The sequence below is a fragment of the Macrobrachium rosenbergii genome, chromosome 57 (genome assembly GCF_040412425.1).
Source record: "Macrobrachium rosenbergii isolate ZJJX-2024 chromosome 57, ASM4041242v1, whole genome shotgun sequence".
Classification (NCBI taxonomy): Eukaryota; Metazoa; Arthropoda; class Malacostraca; order Decapoda; family Palaemonidae; genus Macrobrachium; species Macrobrachium rosenbergii.
In genome coordinates, this window is record NC_089797.1 from 16,119,175 (window position 1) to 16,145,357 (window position 26,183).

Below are 26,183 nucleotides of genomic sequence, written 5' to 3' on the forward strand. Positions count from 1 at the left end.
TATATATATATATATATATATATATATATATATATATATATATATATATATATATATGTATATATATATATATATATATACATATATATATTTATATATATATATATATATATATATAGATATATATATATATATATATGTATATATGTACGTATATTATATACGCATACATTACTGTATACATAGGCTGTAGTGACATACAGACAGACAGACGTGCATAGAATGAAAATACATTTTGCGTCTGTCTCTCATAACATACTTATAATTAAAAAAAAATATATCGATTATGATTCTTGGATCCTGTCAGAGACTTTTCAGAAGCAAGTTCAAGATAATTATCATCGGTTAAAGACATAAAGATCTCGTGATCATTTCGCATCTTGTTTGTCGTTTTGGATCAGTAATTAAACATTGTATTTTTTTTTTTTCTCAATGAGGGTCATGAAACCATTGAAAAATTTATCTTTAGTAGTGGTATTACTGAATCTGTTTCTTCGAACCTATATTAATTACATTTCTTCTTGACCACATGTAGCGAACTGATTCAGTAACAACACTTTCATTCTTCCAGTGACGATCTGGAATAATTAACAGTTAATGCGCACCTTTAGACCCATACTCCTCTTCGCCAATTAGGTAGTTTATTCCCGGTTTATGAGGCATTACATTAAGTAGGAAAAGCCCTTATTCGTGTCATGACTTTTATGGAGGGGACAAAGTTATATAATATATGGAAAGTCGCATTATTTGAAAATTAATGGTTAAAAACCAGTTGTGTTATTTTTTTCGCCTCCATAGATATTAACTGAAGCTAAGATGATTCTGTCACAGAAATGTACACATTTCAATAACGTAAGTGTACAAATTTCAGCACAAAAGAAAATATGGAAATAAAAAGGGAAATTCATTTGACTTTAAAAGAAGCCATCTCACTACCGGAACCTCGCTCCGGATCTGAAGTTATTTTTAGCATATCGCTCAGAAGGGACCGAAAAAAGAAAACAACCAAATGTGGAATGACTGACGAAATCAACTGTCATTAAATTTACGAGTCACTATGTAAAGAACTTCCGTGCCTTTGGTCACGGTTTCATCCTGAACGCTCATTATCCTTACTTCCTTGCAGACGATAAATAAATCAATCTTGTTTTCCCATTAATGATATAACAACTAAAATAGTTGTTTTTGAATTTCTGATATTTCTTAAAGACATTTTACCTTGATAAATGAAATAGCCGAGAAAAAAATAGATAAGAACAACCGGAAAGTAAATGATGTAGACGTCGTATAATATTTTCAACCAAATATTGTTGGAACGCGACAAATTGCTCCTTTGCCTGACTGGTATGGTGGTGGTGTTTAAACAGAGTCGGGCCACATGTGAGATTACTTTTAGTTTTATAGGAATTACGTGGATGAATAAAGACTGTTAGACTGTTTAGGCATGACATATCGAAATACTTTAACAGATAAAATCAAGCTTTTTCTCCTGGAATTTACCAGATAATCAGAAAATATTCCAATTCCCGTCAAGCTGAAAGGTTTTCTGTATCCAGATTTGGTACAGTTCAGCATCAAACAAGCGACTGAGTTTAGGTCATATCCAGTCTGCCAAATTGTTTCATGAAAACCTTCCGAGAAATACTCAGTTGCTTCTAATAACAAGTAGATAGATGTAAATGAAACCAAGCAAATAAATCAAAGAAATACTTTATAATCTACGGTCAACTTAAAAGAACATATCTGGCAAACATAACCATGTGGAAGAGTCATCGAGAGAGGTGGTCTATATCAAAATTGTAAAGAGGCTTAATTTATAAAAAAGCAAAAATCCTGTCTTTCAAAAGTCTGCACAGAAAAATCAGGTTGCATAACTCACGGCATTTTTGGCGTTGGGGTTGCAACCAAGATCAATTAGTCTGTCGATGAACGTGGCCTTGTTCTCTCTCGCTGCGTACATCAACGGCGTGAACCCAGTCGTCTGGAAAGGAGAATGGACAATTGGAATTAGTGATCATGTCTATTAACTTCGCCTAACACATAACAAGCGATGGATCTATAGTCTTAATCCACTGAGATTTGGCTATGAGATTTTTCTTTCGTCTAGGGCTTTACACGTACTCTAAACCTTGTGGTTGAACTAGAGACAAAACCGGATAAGAATAAGTTCATGCATAAACATATAACACACACACACACACACACACACACACATATATATATATATATATATATATATGTATATATATATATATATATATATATATATATATATATATATATATATATATATATATATATATATAATAGGGACATTTTATTTGATGTCAGATATCAAACGCCCAGAGTTCTTGAGGTCTCTAAAACTAGTAAAGACCCATATAAAGTATGCTCAGTTTTAGGCATCAAAGTTAACATTAATCAGTCTGAAATCTGTGACAAACGAGGATGCTGTAATTTCAGTATCTTGGGATTCAGTTTTTTCCCTTTTAATCTACAACAAAGGTGACTTGTGGTGTTACCTGTTAACGTAATGTTTGCATGGAAGACAGGAACTTTATATTTATCTATCAGATTTTCATCAAAACGTTGCTTCATAATAAATTTCCTGTTGGTTAGTTAAGAAATACATAAATAACTTTGACTATAAAGAAAAACATTCATTAGCAAAACGTTCATTAGCTGTATTTGATTTTGGAAGGGAAATTAAACATTAAAAAACTTTGAGTGCATTTAGTTTATTTTATTGCATTATTTAAAGTTATTATCAATATCACCCAAGCAACAACTCCGCTTGGAAAACCAAATATATCAACATCAAAGGCTCCAGTGTGGTAGCAACCCAACACGGAAAACAAATACATAAGCTAGACTTTTATATTCCTGTTTCTAAGTATTTTACTGTGTACTTAAGAATGGTTTATGACCTGGATGCTGGAACATGACACAGCGTCTGGATACTGTGTAAATAAACTTGTTCCTATGGAATATATATTTATATTTCATGTATATTATATCATATATATATTCATATTAATCTATATGCATTATATAAATTCATTTACAGTTTGGTATTTATTTTGTGTAGCAACCCATGAACAACGTATGACTGTTTTCAACTGTCGTTTACGTGGATATTAGGCAACAGGGTCACTGCAAGCACCCAGTTCCCTATCCCATAAGGCAGTTCATCACAGCCACTGCTTTTACTGTCCACTTACTGATTTACGTATAAGTAAGAATCTCATTTATTTTCTAGAAGTCTAGGTATTCATCTACTGGAGGTGGTTTTAATAGCTTCACTACCTTGTATTTCTTAGGTTAATTTCGTTTTTGGCTATATCCTTGGGTTTATTAGTTTGCTACTATTTAGGATCTTATCCTTCTCTCTTATCATTATCAGCTTAATTCTATTTTGTGAATTAAAATTCTTTCTCTTTTTCATATTTCCTAATTTATATACCGATACATCCCTTGGCTCATGGTTGCTAGGTCCATCATTCGCTCCTGTCCTACTGTCTAGAAGACCACCCAGCTGTAACTGGGTACTAGCAGCTGCTGTGATCAAGGAAATGCCTTAGGCCTAGATTTTCTGGGAAACTGGAAGACTGTATCCTTCTGGCGCCATTCTCTCCAAAGCTAAGTAGTATAATATACGCATACACAGACACACACACACATATATATGTGTATATATATACAGTATATGTGTATATATAATTATATATACATATATATACATATGTGCATATATATGATATATATGATATATATATTATATATATGCACATATGCATATATATGTATATATATAATTATATATATACATATTTATAATATATACACATAATATATATAATATACTGTGTATACACATATACTGTATATATATACATATGTGTGTAAATAAAATAAAAACTGCTGAGGTTAGAGGGCTGCAATTTGGTATGTTTGATGACTGGGGGGTGGATGATCAACATTCCAATTTGCAGCCTTCTAGCCTCAGTAGTTTTTAAGATCAGAGGGCGGACAGGAAAAAGTGCGGACGTACACAAAGCCGGGACAATTGTTTTCTTTTCAGAAAACTAAAAAAGGAACTAGCCGAGTATGAACCGTGTAATAATGTCGAAGTGATTCCTGTGATGAGTAGTTAAAGGAAACTCCAAAATTAAAATAACTGTCATGTAAGAATTCTAAGAATACTCGTAAGCCTAATAAAAACTATTTAGACAAGAAGTCCTATAATTCTATGATATATAGATATAGTGATTTTCTTACAATGCGTTTCAGTATTTTACTAATGGGCCCTTTATCCTTTGAAACTTAACGATGTACGGAGAAAATCGTGATGGCAGTCCCATCTATCTCGCTGTTATTATTATTATTATTATTATTATTATTATTATTATTATTATTATTATTATTATTATTATTATTATTATTATAATCATCAGGTGATAATTATTTCGCTATCCTAGATCAGGCGAATTTGTCAGTAAGATCAGTCCACAGATGAAATTTGTCGACATCTGATTTTCGAAAATAATTTCAGTATGGCAGCTATATTTAACTGTTTGTCTACTAACCTCACGCCTATATATATATATATATATATATATATATATATATATATATATATATATATATATATATATATATATATATATATATATATATATATATATATATATATATATATATATATATATTTATATATGTATATATATACATATATATGCATATATATGTATATATATATAGTTTTCTGAAAAGAAAACTATTGTGCCGGCTTTGTGTCCGTCCGCAGTTTTTCTGTCCGCCCTCAGATCTTAAAAAATACTGAGGATAGAGGGCTGCAAATTGGTATGTTGATCATCCACCCCAGTCATCAAACATACCAAATTGCAGCCCTCTAGCCTCAGCAGTTTTTATTTTATTTAAAGTTAAAGTTAGCCATAATCGTGCTTCTGGGAATGTTTAGGATAGGCCACCACCGGGCCTTGGGTTTCACGGGCCGCGTTTCATACAGTATTATACAGAGACCACCGAAAGATAGACCTATTTTCGGTGGCCTTGATCAGACAATGTACAGAAAACTCGATTGCGCCGAAAAACTTTTTTACTTGTTACAGAATAAACTTCAAATTCTAAGAAAAATATTTGTCCCGTTAACTGATAAAACTTCACCGTGTGATATTCAGATCACATGAATTAAAACTGTCACCGGGATAATATTTCCATACATAACAATAACTGGAAGTAGAATGGTCACTGGCATCTTCAGATCCTTTTCTTATAAAATAAGCAGTGATGAAAAAATCTTTATCTTGTCATCTCTTGCTGCACTGGTAATGAGACACTTTTATGTCGTTTGCTCAGTCCATGAAATAGTTAATTAAAAACGAGGCATTTGTCTGCAACTTAAAACGACAATTTTCAAGCGAGTAGGTTATTTCGGCACAAATCTTGTAATTATTGACAACAATCTTGATGATCTTTCTGTCATTAATATAACCAAGAACTTAATGTTCTTGGTTATATTAACATTTGCAGCAGGGAAATTTCGTTCAATTAACTGTATCAAAGTAATGAACAGCAACGCGAAAAAGCAAATAATCATTTGCTAGACAATCATCCACCTTTGTTACTATAAGACTGCTCTACAGTAAATCATATGTATGGAACAAGCAAAATTTCACGAAAATTCAGTAGCAAAGATTCCTCGTAAGGGGGTAAAGCCGTCAGTGAACCTCACGCGGTGCACTGTAGGCATTACTTAAGGTTCCGTGCAGCGTCCCTTCGTCCTCTAGCTGAAACCCTTTTCATTCCCATTACTGTACCTCCGTTCATATTCTCTTTCTTCTATCTTACTTTCCACCCTCTCCTAACAATATTGTTTCATAGTGCAACTGCGAGGTTGCACCTTTAAGGACTTATTACTCTCAACTCTCATTTCAGCGTTGAATGGGCTGACATATCCCAGCGCTTGGCCTTTGGCCTGCATTCCATTCCATTCCAATGTTCCATTCCATTTCAATAGCAAAGACTTGCAGACGTCACCCCCTCTGCTAGCAACTGTCAGACAGTGCAAACCACAAGTTGTTGAAATAGCGTCTCCGAGTTCCTTAAGCCGTGAGGGAGGAAAACCAGCGTCGTGTCTGTTAATCCCTCGTGTCCTTGCACGGCACGACGATGAACGTGCCGTGCAAATTATCGATTGGCACTCCGTTGTTTTTGTCTGTTGTACGGGAAGACGTTTATTTATAGGACAGATCAATGATTTCGGCTAGGAAATAGGAATACTACTAATAATAAACACATAAATCTTGTACTTTTTCTAAAATTGCTTGTTTTTATCATTCATTTCTGGTGTTGGATTTTGCTAATTAAATTTAAATCACTAATTATGATCACTGATCAGATGAGTTTAGGGCAACTCTTCTTGTCTTTCAAAACTTCTTCGAAAGGTTCTGCTGCTCAATTCATATTTTACCTGTTGTTTTATTCACCTTCTCTTTCATTCTACCCTCATCCATAAGATTTACTTCCATATTTCTGTGCAAGATATTTATTTCTATCTTTATTCAGTTTATCATTATTTTTATTCTTCCTCTTCATGTCTCCAAATTACTCTTATATCTTTGCAGTTGCTTACATTTACGTCCGAACTTTTCCCATTGTTTCACGCGTCTTTGTAGTTTCTCTTTTCCATCACCATTTAACACTGTTTCATCTCCATATCACTTTTTTTCCTGTTTATTATTTTTTTTACCTATTTATTATTATTTTTTCCTTTTTAATAAGTGGGATCTCTTCTTTCTGTGTTTCCCTTCACTTCTTACTCCTTCCTAAGAAACACCTTATTCTTTGGAAGCTTGAATTTCAAGTCAATGGCCCCTGTGGGCTTCCTCCAGAAAACTAAAAAGGAACTAACCGAGTATGAACTGTGTAACAATGTCAAAGTGATTCATTTGATGAGTAGTTTCATCTAATGAACAACAACAACAACAACTAATAATAATCATAATAATAATAATAATAATAATAATAATAATAATATCTCACTCACAAACGACCAGACCTTCACTTTCTATAAAACTTACTGAAGAAGTAAACTGAAGATACAGTTGAAAATATACTTCTTTATAGGGATGTTTATTCGATTATAAGAAAAAAAATTGGACACATATCTCATTCTGCACAAAGGTTTCCCAAGAAATAATTTTAAAACATGAAATAATTTTCCACTGAGATAAGAATGTTTACATCTTGCATTTATATAATACTTTCAGTATCGACTTTGCAATCAGCGAACTGAAGATTTTGCTGCACCAGATTCGTGAAGGTTATCAAATGATTAAGAAAACAAACATCAAAGATATGAAGATTACAAAAAAAAATCCCGACATTCTTTTCTTTATTTCCGTAAATAAATAGATAATTCTGAAGGGGAAATTCTCTTCAGGGATGTGACTGATACAAAAACATTTATCACACTGTTCTCAGAGCTCATATCATTGCATAATAACTACAGGTAATAGCAAAGAATAAGTTAAAAGAAACAATCATGAGTACCTGCAAAAGAAACTTCTGCATAATTACTCAGATTTGCTGAACGTGTTCACTCTTTTAATATTTGTTTTATTAACTACCTTTAAAGTGGTCTATGAGACTTCAGTATCCACAAGTAATGACCCTTGACAAGGAAGTTTTGTTTCGTTCGGCTTTTTGCTTTCTCTCTCTCTCTCTCTCTCTCTCTCTCTCTCTCTCTCTCTCTCTCTCTCTCTCTCTCTCTCTCTCTCTTCTTAGCTTTTTGCGGGAATGGGACCAGAAGGATACAGCCTTACAGTTTCCTAGCAAATCTTATGGGTGAAGTTACTAGGCCTAAGACATTTCCTTGACCCTAGGAGTCGCTAGTACCCACTTACAGCAGGTGGACTTGTAATTAGTAGGAAAAAGCGGATCATGGACCTGTCACAACTGGACGACCTTATTCGAATCTCGAACCAGACGAGGAGGGACAGCTGGGCGCGTTGGCAAGATAGTCAGTTGGGATCTGTTGACCTAAGCAGTGATGTAGTTAGGTTCTTAGTTATCAGACCATGCTATGGGTCACAGCTAGAGAGGAGAAGAGAAAGAACGCATATGGTCATAATGGGAGAGCCTCGATGAGGTAATTCTCACCCCACAGAGGTAAAAATATTCTCAAGAAAAAGATATTACCTCTGGAGAGACAAGCAGCGATTATGGTCCAGACCTCCATCGACGCAGAATGTGTTCCAGGTAAATTTGGTGGGGAGGAGGGGAAGGTTTGGCTGGTTGGTATGGAGGGGGTTAGGCTTTGGGTTTGCAATCTCCGAAGCCTCTTGTTTGACTGCGAGTTGATAAACTAAATAAACTGAGTTTCTGGTTAATAATTCTGCCTTTTGTCGCATGGGCAGGATGGTAAACACGGTATAAAATCATTCACCATAACAACCATAACACTGAGAAGCAATAAGACAGGAATATTCTTTCAGTTTTTTAATTATTTCATTCACTTTTCCTACGTTATCGTTTTACTGTATAGAGTAAAATGCTGATTACATTTCTCTCTCTCTCTCTCTCTCTCTCTCTCTCTCTCTCTCTCTCTCTCTCTCTCTCTCTCTCTCTCTCATTTGTAAATAATCTATATGAGTCCAAGAACGTGAAAATTAAGAGAAAAATGACTGGAGGTGTATCACATTCTAAGATCAAATGAAAGGGATGAATAATCGGTTCTTCATTGAGTAATAAATAGCTCCGAATGCAGACATGAATACTTTTAACAGAAGTATCTTCCATAAAGGTGAAATTTGTAAACAGAACGTGGATAAATGAGTGGCCGAAGTTTAGATAAGGTTTGAAAGGTTAGGGTATAAAATCGGAATTTCGAAAATCAGTATTTTTATGTTTTTTTTTTTTTCTTAAGAAGAAGCGCATGCACATCTAGATCCACTGATAAAAAGGTAAAGGTGAGGGGGTGCCTTGTGTGAATGTGTTTGCTTGTGTGTATTCTCTCAGTGGTCTAAGTAACATTGTCGAAACCTCGTTGTGGTATAGCTTTAAGTATTCTCTTTAAATTTACGTAAAAATGCGTCTTATGTAGAAGAAGGATATTATGTTTCGTTGTTTGTATTTAGTAGTAAAAAACGTTGTCTTATCCGTTTCGTGTGTTTAATTGTAAATATACTTGTAAATTTGCTTAACTACCGATATTGGTTGTTGAACTTGTTGTGCGGTAGTTAGTCGAAGGCTTGATTTCGGTCAAAGACGGCAGTGAAGTCAGTCGCTTTATCATAGCTGTAACGTAGTGTCGAAGTAGCTAGTGGAGGACTCAAGAATGCAGCCGTAATTGTCGGTGTCTACAAATCTATTTAAGTATTCCTATTCATTTTAAAGTACATTTAGGGAAACTTTCTTTTGAAGATATGCGTATCGAAATGTAAGGAGAATTTCTTGAGGTGCACTTTAGATGAGGGTAGTGATATAGAGACTGTGCTTACGCCAGTCTAACTTTACATCGAGCTAGAAACAATTGAATACGCCAATATTAAGTTCATATTGTTAGTTTAGTTAATATACACAACGCAATGAATTAATATAATCACAATTTAAACTAACATCAAAGTGAAGTAACCTGGGTGTCGTACCGTAAGACTTGGTTACGATTTGGGTCAGTACGTTTCAGATCGTTTAGGCTATACGACAACACTGATGATTTGAAATGCTATACTTGTTCTGAATGAGTCGGAATAAATGTAATGTAATAAAACCGTAATAGTTTAAAAGAAATAGGTATTGCTTCGTCTTCAGATTTTTATTCGTTAATTCGTATGTTTAACTCTGAATCACACCAACAGAAAATCAACCGAACTTTGAAATCATTAGAGAAAAACAAGAACCACAGCAAAATAAGGGCCTTTACAGCAAACGTAACATTTCCTAGCTGTTTGTAATTACAAAACTCAGAGCAAACTATGTGAGAAAAAAGAGGTTACCAAGAACCAGAGCAAAATAAAGGCTTTTACAGCGGACGTAACTTTTCCCAACTGCTCGTAGTTACAAAACTCAGAGTAAACAGCGTGATAAAAATAAAAAGTGGTTAAAGCTGCTAATAACATCCTCGTTATCCCCACACTTACCAACACGTTTCAGAAAAGACGTAAAAACGATCCGTGAAACCTCACTTGTGAACGCTCGACGGCAGAGAATAAGCAGTGAGAGAGAACACTTAACGTCAGCCGAAGTAAATTTAGTCTGCGTGAGGAAACCGATGACTGACAGATGGTGCATCACATCACCTCGTCACTAACATGGTCGGAGGTGCTCCCTATTTTGTATCCAAGTGAAGTAATAGTCTATTTGCGTTTTGTAAACGGAAAAGGTTGCTGTTATCTCTCTGTTGAGAGAGAGAGAGAGAGAGAGAGAGAGAGAGAGAGAGAGAGAGAGTGGGAAGAGGTAGGCGGTGTGGGAGGTTGAACTCGCGCTGAAAGATGGTAATTCTCAATCACAAGGAAATTTCACTTCACTCAGAAGCTCATATTGAGATCATTTGCGCACATATATAAGAGCCAGGGATTCCATCCATGTTACGTACAGCATTGCACATGAAAAAATATATTGATAAACATCGTTTGAAAATAAAAATATATATATGTATGTATGTATGTATGTATGTATGTATGTATGTATACATATACATATATATACATACATGCATATATATATATATATATATATATATATATATATATATATATATATATATATATATATATATATATATATATATATATATATATATATATATATATATATATATATATATATATATATATATATATATATATATATATATATATATATATATATATATATATATAAAGCTACGAAGTTACTTTTCGCCGTTACAGACACATTATTCCATTTGTATTTCCATAGAAAATTTGGTTGCAAACTATTGTTTGTCATAATTAGTTCTACTCAATCTTTGTAAAAATAAGACAGGTTCATAAAATACTGTGGAGTGCACATCATTTCAATCTTTTTCAGTAAAGAAAAAGAAAGTTTAAAACTGGCGCAAAAGTCAGCTTTGATAAAAAAAATAGTTGTTCCCAGATCCTTTTTTCATTTCAATTTAAACAGGAAATTATTGTCGCTATCATCTGAGGGAAAGCAGCATGCATGAAGCAAATTATTCATTTTTCATATTTGAACAGTCTAGAATTTATCTAAGAACCTGTTAAACCCTCACATAGCAATGGATATGCTCCATGTAGTCTGATAGCCTATATTATATTTCAGTCCGTTTTTTTTGGCGGAAAGAATCAGTATTGGTGAGGAATATGTGTTCAGCTATTTTTTTGAAAAGCCAGCGAAGATTAATGTCCGAAAAAATTGCTAATATAAGTTGCATTTGGTTTAAGGGGGGTGTACATTAATCCCATGTGTGTATAACTATCTGCGTGTATTAACTTTCCGGTTTGAGTAACCTATGAAATCTGTCCCCATATACTTGATAAAAGGAAAATGAGTAATAAAGTATTTTAATTAATCACAATTAAATTCCCCCGCCCGGAGGCAGTGCCTTCAGTGCACCTCAAGCGGTGCACTGTAGGTGTTACCTAAGGTTCTTTGAAGTGTACCTTCGGCCCCTAGCTGCAACCCCTTTACATTCCTTTTACTGTACCTCCGTTCACATTCTCTTTCTTCCATCTTACTTTCCACCCTCTCCTAACGATTGATTCATAGTGCAACTGCGAAGTTTTACTCCAGTTACACCCTTCAAACCTTCTTACTGTCAATTTCCGTTTCAGCGCTGAATGCTCTCATAGGTCCCCAGCGCTTGGCCTTTGGCCTAAATTCTATATTCTATTCTGTTCTATTCTATAACCAAATTCTTTCGTAAGTTGAGCCTCCAACAAAAAATGGTCAAATAAACACCAAAAACGCAAATGCAATATGAGACATTGACAGCAGCTACACTTATACTTTGAGAGAGAGAGAGAGAGAGAGAGAGAGAGAGAGAGAGAGAGAGAGAGAGAGAGAGAGAGAGAGAGAGAGAGAGAGAGGGCTTGAAACAAGTGTGTGCTTTTTAAGGTAATTTGCAGCTTTATGGAAGGAATGAGAGAGTCCGGTTAACAAACAAGTGTGTTCTTTTAAGGTAAAAAAGAATTTGACCCCAAGCTTTGGCGGGAAGGAATGTTCACGCACGCTGAGTCTAAGTCCGGTTAACAAATCTTCAGCCGTGAGTTCTTTTAACGTAAAAAAGAAGATTGCATGTCCGAATGATATCTAGTAAGTTTAAGATCTTAATGGAATAATTAAGTACTGCGTTTGAGCCACTGTTCATAATATTTTTAAGTTTCAGTTGCATGACATTACGTCAGTTTTACTACCATTGTCATTCTCATTCAAAATCCCTACAGAACATTAACATACCAATAACCTTCATCGCAAACTTTCATAGCGTACAATCTCCATAAGTAAAACCAAAAACACGGAAATAAGTAAAATTACATAAGAATAATATTACAGGTAGATCATCTTACAAACAGAGATATCCATACATCAATTGCAATTATAGACGCTTCGTATAAACACTGGCCATTGCCATCAACCATGCTGCGACAGAAACCATGAGCGCATTGAAAACCTTCGGCCACTGGGAAGTGTGATAAAATGGCATCCCAACAAAATACAGGTTCTGAGTCTCACATGTGCAAGCGCTAAGGCCACCAATAGAAATAACTTGTATGAATACATCTCATGGAATATTACCCAACACGAAACCTAAATACCAAGAGAAAATGAAGGCTTGACAACTTTACAGACACCATCACTCCAGCCCTACTCGCCGAATATGTCGCCGTGGACTGTTACAAGATGACAAGAAGAGGAGTTGGAATGGAACAGAAAGGAATGGAATATGAAATTTAGGCGAAAGGCCAAGCACTGGAACCTATGAGGTCACTCAGCGCTGAAACGGAAACTGACAGCAAAAGGTTTTATAGGTGTAACAGGAGGAAAACCTCGCAGTTGCACTATGAGTCAATTGTTGGGAGAGGTTGGAAAGTAAGATGGAAGAAAGAATATGATCGGACGCAAGTCAAAGGAATGAAAGGGGTTGCAGCTAGAAGCCGAAGAGATGCTACAAAGAACCTCCAGTAATGCCTACAGTGCATCGCATGAGGTGCACTGACGGCACTAACCCCCTACTGGGAAGAAGAGTCACAGTAGGTGGACTCCGTCCATGATACACTCCAACCTTCTCAAGTTACGACTGGGTCAACCAACGCTACACCTTGCAACTCGATCATCAGCAACAAGACAGACAATTCTCTTTTTATTCTCTTTTTTTTTCTCTTTTGATTTTCCTGCCTTTCGTTCTTTTGGTGGTTGTTTATCTTTTACTTCCTCTTTTCCCACTATAGATAGTATTGGTAACCATAATATTATAAGGAAATCATTATTTCCATTATTATTATTATTATTATTATTATTATTATTATTATTATTATTATTATTATTATTATTATTATTATTATTATTATTATTCAAAGACATCTGAACACCGATAAAATTATGGCATGTGCGTTTTGATATAAATTTAATCTATATTTTTATTTTTTAGCATATTATCCGTCTGTTACGCTGCTCATTTTCAGTATTTAAAACTACTCTTTCTTTTTTTTTTTGTCATATACGCGTGTGTATGAGGGAGTATACTTATATGCATATATTTCTGTATGAATATCTAGATAGTGAGATTTATATACCATTCCTGAAAGTCTTGAATGAAACAATTCATGGACATAAAAGTTTAATATCTTTATACTGAAGTTGTCTCGATGTCTATGTGTCACTGTTTATAATGCGCAAAGGTTCAAGATTACTTTTTTTATATTTTCTTCTCTGGATGATAAAGATTGCATAAAAATAAACCTTGACTTTTGCCCGACAGTCGTGAAGTGTAAACTGTTCAAATGTATCGAAATATTTCTTAATCCCTGCGCTTATTTAGCTTACCCATTGTCTTGCAGACGTCAAATTGAGGACTGATTTCCGCTTGATCTAAAAAACTGGGATTTCAAGAAATCCCTGACGAGAGAGAGAGAGAGAGAGAGAGAGAGAGAGAGAGAGAGAGAGAGAGAGAGAGATCAAATGAGTGAAATTACTTCTTCACGATTTACAAAATATTAAAAGATAACATTGCACATTGTTCTCAATAAATTGCGAATTTCAGAAACTGGGATCGTACGCTCTGATTTGAAATGTATTCTAAATTTCACAATATAAATAATGATTATAAATAATCTTTGCTTAAATCTTAGCGATTTTCTTCCGAAACACGACCACATGAAATTCCTATCTTGTTAAATTCTCAATACATATTCAATGCCAAGAATATTACGCAGGAAATAAAACTGATTTTTTTAACAGAAAGCATTTCGTTTATTTTCTTTTATAGAGAAAAATAACCTGTCAGAAAAAAATGCTGACTCATTTCAGACAACGCGTCACTTGAAAATTTTCATCCGTAACAGTGCACGAAAACCTTCAAAAAATTTTCGCTGTATTTTTGTAATATCAAGGAGACATTCCATTATATATATATATATATATATATATATATATATATATATATATATATATATATATATATATATATATATATATATATATATATATATGTGTGTGTGTGTGTGTGTGTGTGTGTGTGTGTGTGTGTGTGTGTGTGTTTGCCTGTGTGAGAAACGCTTTCTGTAGAAATTTTTAATAGTAAAATATAATACTAGATTTGCCTCAGTTCTTCATTAGATAATTTGTTGTAGTATATTAGCCTGCAAGTAGTTTTCATTTCAATTTAAATTATACAACGAAATCGATTTTTTAGGCGTCATTTAAGAATATAAAAGCTTTTCATTTCGTTTTCTGAATTAATATCTTTTGTTCCTTCAACATGTTTAGTGTATGTTGAATTGACTTCTATCTGCTTCAAGTTGTTACTTTCGGGGATCGAACACTGGCCATTTTGTTGTGAGCTGAAAGCGCTACCATCTGAGTTAAAAGAAGAGATGGAGGGGAGTTGGGGGAGACAGAGACAGAAAGATATTCCAAAAAGCTGAAAGTTTTATGTCAATAACACGAGTCCATCTAATTGACCTGAAAGGTGGTTGATATTATTCAGAGGTCTGTACTGTATACCACCTTTAAAATATCATTTCTCCCCGAAGGTTAAAGTCTTTCTTGTACATATCGCTTACGTTTCTTGGTAGAAGTAATATATGGGAAGGTTATAAAAAAATGTGGATGGTACAATCCACCAACAGCATTAGACGGGAAATAAATTCGCAGCCATATTTCGGACGTGAGTCACAAAGTATGAAAATGTATCCCTCTTATTTGGTTCTTATTGCAAGACTTCCTCTTCTGAAGAAACCATGACCTTCATGGTGATTTATGGGGAAAATGCTTTTCGTCATGGACCCTCATTTCTTTCGTGTTTTCGCTCTGTGTAGCTGCAAATGCTCCATAAAACAAAACTTTTAAGCTATAACGTGACATTTTTTTCGCTTAAAATATTGAGAACATTCTCAGTTCGTATGAATTCGAAACTGCAGTTTTTAACAGTAATACTAAGTTTTGAAAAAAGGCAAAAATATCAAGATGTATCTTTGAACTGAAACGTAAATTTCTCGATGATGGCTGAGCAGGATTAGGATAAATATTTCGTCACTGTGAATTGTGGTAAAATTTCACAATTTATGGCATCATTTCCGGTATTGCAAAACAAAAACGTTCGAATAACTAGGTTTGCTTGTAATTGCAGCTTGTGCTTTAATGATATGTGCGAAATAATGTCCTTCTGAATTATTGCGTAACCTTTAGCAAATAACGAGTGTTTAAACATAATCTGTTCAACTAAAATGAACATAAAGATATATGATGCGCTGTTTGAATTATATTTTCCACGTTGTATGTTATGCAGTTCTGAGAATCTAATAAAAAATAATTTTCTAGTAAAAGTAATTCATACCGATCACCCAAGATGAATCTTGATATAGTGAATTGCAGAGCTCTGTGTGAAGTATATAGGAAAGAAGAAGATAATTATAACTAAAATTTCGTCTGTTCAGCAGCTGCAAACATTTCAGAAGAGAACCTGCCGGTGCGACATCTTACAGTCCAGTTAAGAGTAGATACAACATGCGATGCACATTCACTTAACAATTAAAGAATGAGATCTCTTTATAAAAGTTAAGTATACCTTAGTTTAACCAGACCACTAAGCTGATTAACAGCTCTCCTAGGGCTGGCCCGAAGGATTAGATTTATTTTACGTGGCTAAGAGCCAATTGGTTACCTAGCAACGGGACCTACAGCTTACTGTAGAATCCGAGCTACATTATAGCGAGATATTAATTTCTATCACCAGAAATAAATTTCTCTTATTCCTCATTGGTCGGTCGGAGATTCGAACTCGCGGCCAGCAGAGTGTTAGCTGAGAACGGAAGCCACTCGCCCAACGAGGAACTTCTCTTTATAAAAACTTGAGACACTTTTGTGTTCCTAGAAATTACACTAGTTTCTGTTTATTTACTTTCTTTTGCTTCTACGAAGACAAGATCTGAAATTTATTGCTTGTTCATGTCCTTCTAGGAAGGACCGAAATAACACAGTTAAGGGAAAGATTCCAACAATATATGTGTATGTATACATACAAACAGAGGCATATGTGGTGCAGCATTGCCCAAGAACACAGAACATTTTAAATAATGATAATTTTACAAGTATTGGCGATATATTTTCGGACCATCGTAATAAGTCAGAACAGCGTAAAATAATACATTTAATTCTGTCTTCGTATGTATGAGAAAAGTACTGGGAATTGTTAAAAGGTGTTCTTCTGCATGTTGGATGTTAAAATTTTTTTCTAGGTATATTTATAGTTTCATGCTTTGCAGGGAAAAGTTGTAGCAGTTAAGGTTCTCCTTCAATAGTTACAAGGTTTTCGGAGAGAAAATCGAAGAATGCAACAAACTTCGAAGTGTGAAGAATATCTATATGTTATTGTATACGTTCTGGTCATGACTCTTTATGACTAATTTAATTATCGGTTTGACATAAAAAAAAATAACTGAAGAAAAGTTCTTGAAAAAGTTATTCAGAAATTCTTCTGATAAGAATGTTTGTCAACTTCCAGACCAGATATGCTTCATCTAAAGTAACAAAACTAGACATCAAGCCAAAATTCTTGAAAGATTACAAATTTTGGTGACGTAAGATATTTCACAAATGTCTTGTTACTTTTCAAAGAATTACCTGCAGATACCATTCCCATAGTTTTCATAATCTACCTAAGCTTAAACTATACTTATATCATGGTATTTTTACTCTTTAAATAATCACCTCAATACAAGAGTAATTTAATCTGTAACTTTACAAATAATCTCATTTTTCTTCTTTCACAAAAACAGCAAAAAATACTTGTCAGCACTTAACATAGCGTTTATTAAAAGGCCCATAATTTAATTTCCGTAAAATAAACAGCTTTGGAAAGCAAACGCTATCACTGGATCACTGGAAGCCAAAGGAAGGCGTTAGACTTATAGTTTTGATGAGCTTTTCGAAATCCCTAATAATAAAACGAATTTAATTATCCAGCCCCACCCCCCAACACATGCAAACTCCTCTGGTAATTAATTTCAGGTGTAAATGTTTCATCTTTTCATTGTTTCTCGTTTTCTCTATCTCTTTTACTTTATGCTCTAAAAACACATAAAGCAGGTGAAATTAGTTTAATGACAACAGCGATCCGAAAACTAGCAAGTTCACTAACGAAAGATAATCAGAACAAATTTCGACACTAAAAAGTTATTATTAATTAGAACCCTAATTCTGTATTCCTGGATTTCAGATAAAAATTCCGAGGTATGATACAGGCAATAAAGATATTTCACCCATGGAATTTTAATGATAATAATAATAATAGTGTACATAGGAGGTTACTCTTACATGTTCATGTGATTCATCAAATGTCCACATTTCTGGAGACAGCGAAAGCTTCGTCTCTGTTAGGCGTGATTTATTTTAATACCTGGTTGGGATCATTACATTGATCGCGAGAATGAGCTGGTGAAAATGATGCATTGCTGTCCCCAGAGAATCGCATGTCAGGAGTAATTCCAATTATCCCTCTGTAGAATGAGGTTCGTGGACAGTACGGACTCTTGGTGGAAGTGGGAAGTTATGTGGTTATTCATGATTATTCTCTCTAGTCTACAGCAAGTCCTAATAGTTAAGGGGGAAGGGGCACCCTTCCTCTTCCTCTCTCTCCCTAGTGAGGTATAATGCTGTAGTCTAGGTTAGGTTAGGTTATGTTATGTTAGGTTGATGGAAGTTCAGAATGCCTTTAGCTCTTCTCCCGTTGCACTTAAGGTTAAGTTAGGTTGGGCTACGTTGGGTTAGACAGTAATCCACAACATCCTTAGCACCTCTCCCAGATAAGGTACAACTCTGCACTCTAGGTTAGGTTAGGCTACGTTAGTTTAGACAGTAAATTCACAACGCTCCTAACTCCTCTCCCAGGTAAGGTACAACAATGCTCCGTAGGTTAGGTATGTGTTAGGCTACATGTGGTTAGCTGAAGTATACCTTAGTTTTAACCAGACCACTGAGCTGATTAACAGCTCTCCTAGGGCTGGCCCAAAGGATTAGATTTATGTTACGTGGCTAAGAACCAATTGGTTACCTAGCAACGGGACCTACAGCTTATTGTGGAATCCGAACCACATTATAGCGAGAAATGAATTTCTATCACCAGAAATAAATTCCTCTAATTCTTCATTGGCCGGTCGGAGAATCGAACGCGGGGCCAGCAGAGTGCTAGCTGAGAACGGTACCCACCCGTCCAATGAGGAACTACATGTAGTTAGACAGAAATATTTCTGTATCAGTAGCCACTTCCTTTGTAGCTTTTATTTTGCTTAGATTTTGTATATCCCCTCCCAGTTATTTTTTTTCATTTTTTTAATACAATGGATAATGTGTCCTAATCATCATATAAGACTATTTACTCATTAAGGAATCAAGTATACAGCATACTTAATGGAGCGAAATTTATGAACACAGCGCTAATGCTTTTTATGACCTGCATGTAACATTAGATCTTTGATACCGTTCGTGATAAGAAACCTTTACCACTTTTAATGTTGTTTGTTCTATGAAAATGCATATTTTCCCTTAGTGAAAAATAATGCATTACATTCCCTGATCATATTTTAATCTGAACATGCAAAGCACCGTTTTCTACCTCTAATTGCTTGTTTGTTGAACTTTTGTTCTTTATTTGTTTACTTTGTTTTCATTATTATTATTATTATTATTATTATTATTATTATTATTATTATTATTATTATTATTATCATTATTTTCCTTGAGGTAGTATATATTCATATTTGAATCTCTTTGCTTGAGAAGCTAAATTCGACCGTTCCATATTCCATAGGATAAAATAACTACAGTATTCATTCATTGTCTGGAGGTAATAAGCGTTTGTAATATAAAACATTTAATTCATAAAATAGGGAAAAAAATAGACTTAGATAACAGTTCACTTATACTCAATTCTATCCTGCGCACAAACAATAAAAAATGTTGCTTGAATATTACGAAAGTAATTATAGCTCCCTGAGACTAAGAGTTCATTTATTCCTCGTGATACCGTCATGATAATGTAATGATTGACTAAATTTCTGCGTCTTACATTTTCTGCGATTGCTCAGGTTATAGCTTTAGAATGATGAATGGTTAATATTAATAAGTGTAATTACTAAGTCGAGTTCTATGAGGATGAATTATTCTCTGACCCCTTTGAAAAAATCTTTCATTCATTGGCGGGGATATTTTGCCCTTCCCTAATGTCTTCTCAAATTCATATTTTGAATATTTTGTTGCCTTTGTTAAATTAAATTATGTCCCACCACACACCCTTTGCCATAAAAGATACAAGAAGACTGGATTGATAAACAAGTGGTAACGTAATTCGTGAACGTTTATCACAGCTCCACTTTACAAAAGTAATAGCACTGAAATCAGATAATGAAAGAGAGGAGTTTAGTGGTTTTCATCGACGGCACAGACACGCCAACTCTCATCAAACTGTCCTTGACCCGAAAAACTAAACAAATCCGTCTTTCGCCTCCGCTGAGCGCTTCCCTTCAAAAGCGCCGTCAAACCGAACACAGTAAGAAACACACAAAATTCAAGGCCACTCTTAAGCACCGGACTTTCGCGTCCAGGGCGCTGACTTCCAAGGCGATATAAAACCAAACGTATTGCCGAGAACCACAGCTTTAAATTAGGTCATAATTAACGACGGTAATTGTAGTCCACAAGGGTGAGGTTACGGTACATTTCCCAAGCCGTAATCGTATTTATACGCATGCAAGATTATCATTAGGATTTTGAACAATGGAACACTGCAGTGCGCATTTATAATTACCTTAGATTTTTACATTAAACATAATACAATAATGTTAGCTTCAAAAGAACATAATGATATTCCTTCACAAAATCATAATCAATTTCATTAAGTTTTCTTAAAGTTCTCCTGTTATTTGGTGCTGTTTCGTGATGGGCTGTTCTTCGACCAAACATATATCCGCATCTAATGGCTCCGACAGAAAAGAAACACTCTGTTTTTCTTTCCTAAAAAAGATTAAAAGGAAACGACAGAACAGAGGCTTACGTAAACGACCATTTGCCCTATAGTCATAAATGTTTCTGATATTGAAAACAACGCGACTTCTATTTCCATTTGTACTTGCATACACAGAACCAGGGAAGATTAGCTGGAATCCAGTATTCCGGAAAGCGCCATATTTCAGGAAGGATAGTCTGTTCTTGCGTAACTAAGGCAGGAGTTAAACCATACACAGTCTAAAGCGAATGGTTAATACCTTCGTTTTCTGTCACGTTTTAACTCTCTTGTGTATTTCGTCACTGGTTCTTATTTTTCTAATAATGACATCGTTTCGTCTTTTGAACATATTATAACTGTACTTTCCTGTATAAATTTTCTAACAATTTTTCCTGTGTTTATCAATGATTTTGATGATGTTTACAACAACAACCACCATTATAGCGATAACATATTCCACCTGTTCCCGTCATCAGCTTTGATGACTAGCTTGGTTTAGGATACTGTTATTGTCCACCCAGTAATGTTTTCGAAATTATACGGCCAGTTCAACTTCATATTTACCGACCGTTTCATTATGAGAACAGAACCAACCTCATCTCACATTGACACGTTTCTGTCACGCACTTCCAATGACACCAAAGCTCATTTTAACTTATCATCAAACCCCAACGGATGAACGGAAATATTTATGTACAATATCCAGAACTCCTAAACATACTTTCAAATACTGGAGTGCATGTTGATGCGATTGAGAGATGGTTTAATTTTGATGAACAGGATAAGTAATGGCCACTAGAGTAAATTATTCAGTATTAAAATAATTGACTTAAGTGGCCATTATTTATCTTGTTCATCCTAATTTTTGTGGTGACTTAACTTATAAATCTGGGTCACTATTCAACAAGTAGGCGAAATAGAGGTACACTTCTCCAATCGTTTTCCTCACAAAGAAATGATAAAAGCTATTAAGAATCAACTAACGCACTTCTTTTAAAAGCTGCAGTAAAGTGATTTTTATCGCCGGAAGGCGACATAAACCTCTTCCCTTTGTGACATTCAGCGGGTTAATAGCTTGTTAAGACCGATTCGGTTAAACGCAAGTGTTGATTAAACACTGTCTTTAATGACACTTCACTAATAGAGTACTTAAAACGTGTGAAGAGAAAGTCCGGAAGATAATTGTTGCTTTTCTGTGTTATTTTCTTAGCAAAAAATTCTGAGAAAAACAAACCGATTTCATATTTTCATGGTGAGCTATAATTATGATTTTGCTGTAGTATTTTTGTATTGAAATTAGTTACGTATCTTGATCAGTTCGACTTTGAAATTTACAAATACGTGCAAAATTATCATACGCGCAAACACTGATTTTTAATGTCCGTTACACCTGCTGCTATCTAAGTTAATCATTCTTCCTGGTTAGCAACTTTGCTCAAGGCGTTTTGGTAATGTTACTGTAAGTATGTACGAAAGTGCATGTATATACATATATATATATATATATATATATATATATATATATATATATATATATATATATATATATATATATATATTTATAAATATATATATACATATACATATATATATATATATATATATAATATATATACAGTATATATATGAATATATAAATTAATATATATATATATATATTTATGTATATATATATATATATACATTTATATTTATGTATATATATATATATATTATATATATTTACATGTTAATATATATATATATATATATATATATATTTACATATTTATATATATAATATATATTATATGTAGTATGTATATATATTACATGTTAATATTATATATATATATATGTATATATATATATACTGTATATATATATATATATATATATATATATATATATATATATATATATATATATATGTATTAGAATTCGATAACTTTAAAAGACCATTAATTCATGGTAACTATTCACTTTCAATACACATGAAGAGGTGCCATAATAAATTAGCGTAGAAATTTCTACAGGAATTAATATGGGTGTTGTAATCATTCAAACTGATTAACTTAATGAGAAGATAAACTTCTCAAACTGAAGGCATCCAGCACAAAAACAAGAGTTCTTTCAAAAACGAAATCCTGTGGATATTGACAAGATTGCATTAAAGCTGGGATTTAATGTAATCTTCTTGTTGGATGGAGTTAACCATCATCTCAAGTTTGTTTATTGCCTGATGGCTGTCTTTTTTAGCTGCGGATCCAGAACCAGAATTGTTGTTAACTTAATGATTATCGAAAACGTAAACTATTTAAACCTTACGCCCCACCACCGTAGATTTTGTAAATAAATTTGATTAAATCCTCCAAAACTACCTATGGGGGAATTTTTTACTTATCTTAACCTGTAAGATACCCTGTGAGCCTTTTTCCGGATCTGACAGATAAAACTGTTTGTTAATAAGGTTGGTAAAGGCGGAGGTATGAGCTTTCTGAGTGCTCTCTCTTGTTCGCCCATAAGAGCACTAACTTAAAAAAATTAGTACTTGCAACATCAGTTTACTGCACCTTTCGCAAACTTGTGACTGCATTCCCATGCCCGGATAGCTTTAAGGAGATTAGTGAAATTTTATAGAGACGAGTCTCTTGCTTTAGTTACCCAAATACTCACCCAGGGTAATTTGGGCCACGAATGTCCACGAGAGAAAAGAAAATTTCGGGACCTTTCCGTCATCCGGAAAAAAACTTGACAATTCCTCATCGTCTGTGCCATGTGCTAAGTTAAGTATACCTTAGTTTAAACAGACCACTGAGCTGATTAACAGCTCTCCTAGGGCTGGCCAGAAGGATTAGATTTATTTTACGTTGCTAAGAACCAACTGGTTACTTAGCAACGGGACCTACAGCTTATTGTGGAATCCGAACCACATTATATCGAGAAATTTATTTCTATCACCAGAAATAAATTTCTCTAATTCTTCATTGGCCGGTCGGAGAATCGAACGCAGGCCTAGCGGAATGCTAGTCGAGAACGATACCGACCTGGCCAATGAAGAACTGTGCCATGTGCTAAAGATGGAATGAATGTTATGGGAAGAACAGTAGTAGCATCAGTCGTGTAATATTCATTCATAACACTCTTCTTCTTCTTTTAACGTGCTTTTTCCCATTTTTTGTATGGGCTAAGCACGATGCCTTCTTTTGAAGGACTTTGATTTGGCTTTGGGGTAGACCGTAGTCTCGATCGGCTGCCCTGCCTGACATCGCTTAGACTCCGGTAGCGAATGTGCATGTATCGTACCAAACCAGCTCTCTTTCTCCCAGCAGCGAGGACAGTTTACTTACTCTTATTATTATCAGTCCCTAATACAGGCATTTGTAGCAACGGTCCCAACAATAACAATTACGATTCTCATTATCATTATTACGAATCAGCCAAACAACACGCAGCAACATCACGCTTCCGGTACTGTAATCACGCCGGCATTCTTTTTGAGCGACCTTTTAGATAATGGATACCCGTGTGCTCCATTATCTTGGCCTCTGACGGCATAATCCCTTAATGTCCATCCACTCCGGGACTCTCTCTTATAATCACGACTGACCATACACGGCGAGTAGTCCGCTCTGTTATTTCCAATAAGTTGCCCTTCATTATGCCGTGTTATCTGCGCGCGTGTGTTATCAGCAAAAATGTTATCAGCGAAATTAGGGCAAGGATTGAAATTCCTTGAGTGGGGACTTCTCGTTAACCTAAAGGACCCCACATGCTATTATTTATAGTTATTTACTAAGACCAAGTGGATTAATGTCTCTTATCAGTTAAGACCAGTGGATTAACTGGAGATCGTCGTAGACCTTCGGGTGTTTTTTGGAGACTAGTGACGCTGTTTTGAATCGGACCAATCAATCAGTACATGTTGGGTAGTTATGAAATACCGTCACACCCATATAGATGTTCTGTAGCCTATTCTCTTATCTGTTTACGTATAATGGATGACGGGAAGGTTAAAAATTTAATTAAAGACGCTTGTGATAAAGGCAAGAGTTATTCTGATCTGTAAATCTAGGCCTTCCTTGGAAAATGAAGACTTCTTTAGCTCATAGTTATATTGACACATGTTATTATGAACATTAAAAGTCCCTAAAGATTATAAAAGATAATTCTTCAGTGCTAAGAAGGAAAGGATCCTAAACTCAATTGGCTTGTAAATAAGAATATATAAGCGATTATGCTAAAAAATATAATCCAACAAACTACAAAGAAGGCCAGACACATCCATAAACAACCCAAAAGGTTGACATAAGAATCGGTTTAAAAACTGAGTACTATTTCGTTTGAACTTCCACGAACTCTGAGTTTCGTGACTGGTGAGATTACCGCCAGTTTTGGGGTCTGGTCATTCCTTCCCTTTCATGTGCCGATGGATATGAATGAAAGTTGCGCTTCTTCTTTTTCTTTGGGCTTCGTTTGGCCCCAGTGTCTATGACCTCTTCTGTAAGTTGTATATTTATTTGTAAGCTGCACATGTTGCTTATGCAAGTCTTAGGGGAAATTTACAGAGAACTGATATGAATGTTAAGCTAGTACAATCTAAAATTCTCAAAATTTCATTTTTTAAGATTTGTAACATCCTTTTTTATAACTTGTCTTCCATTTCCTTTTTATGATCCTACACAGTCCACGTAGACTGCCCTAACAATAATTCATATCATTAACTTTAATCTTCTTTCGTTCTTATTTAACATCCTAACTGAACCAGCATACATAAGAATTGACTCAACACTCGCTTCATAGACCCTCACAAAAATATGCATGTGATAATTACGAGTTCACCTACGATTATATTATATATGAATGCAATTCTTTCCATTTGAAATGTGGTGACTTAGTATTAAATTCCGATTAATTAGTGAAAATACAAAGGCATCGAATCCTAACGTTAACTAAAATTTGCAAAAAAAAAAAAATTTCTTTAGATGATTCAGACATCTGATTAGAAAATATAAATTCAAACCAAAAGGAATTTCTTTAAACAAAGAGCAAAGCTCATTTTGGGCTTAGTTACGTGTGTACCGTTGAAGATTTAGAAGCATCCTGATGACAGGGTCAGCTACATTTATTGACTTTGAGGTATGTGTATCCAAGGCTTACAGAGGCAAAATTTGTTTTCTTTTATAGTGCATCAATTTTCCATTTTTTTCTTTTTATTTCTTGTGTATAGAACTTGCGCCATGCTGAATTATTCGAAGGAAAATAATTTGCTCTTTTTTTCTGATGTATTCTTATTTTACCAAAAACAGGGTAAAATGAAACACTGCATAAAAAAAGTTTCTTTTTTATATTTTACATTTAGCGTACCTTTATTTTGCTTGTAAGATTTCATTCCCGGATTCTCAAAAACAAATAACGAAAACGCACGCTAAAATGACCGACAATGATACTCTACAGAAATGCATCAGCTAAGTGAATA

At 34.4% G+C, this 26,183-nt stretch overlaps 1 protein-coding gene across 1 annotated transcript in view; it reads right to left on the reverse strand.

Annotated features, from left to right (window-relative positions):
- Positions 1-26,183, reverse strand: part of nompC (no mechanoreceptor potential C) — a 182,909-nt gene that overhangs the window by 116,832 nt on the left and 39,894 nt on the right. The window contains 1 exon segment of the mRNA XM_067101634.1: positions 1,880-1,981. Within this exon segment, the coding sequence (XP_066957735.1) occupies positions 1,880-1,981 (102 nt within the window).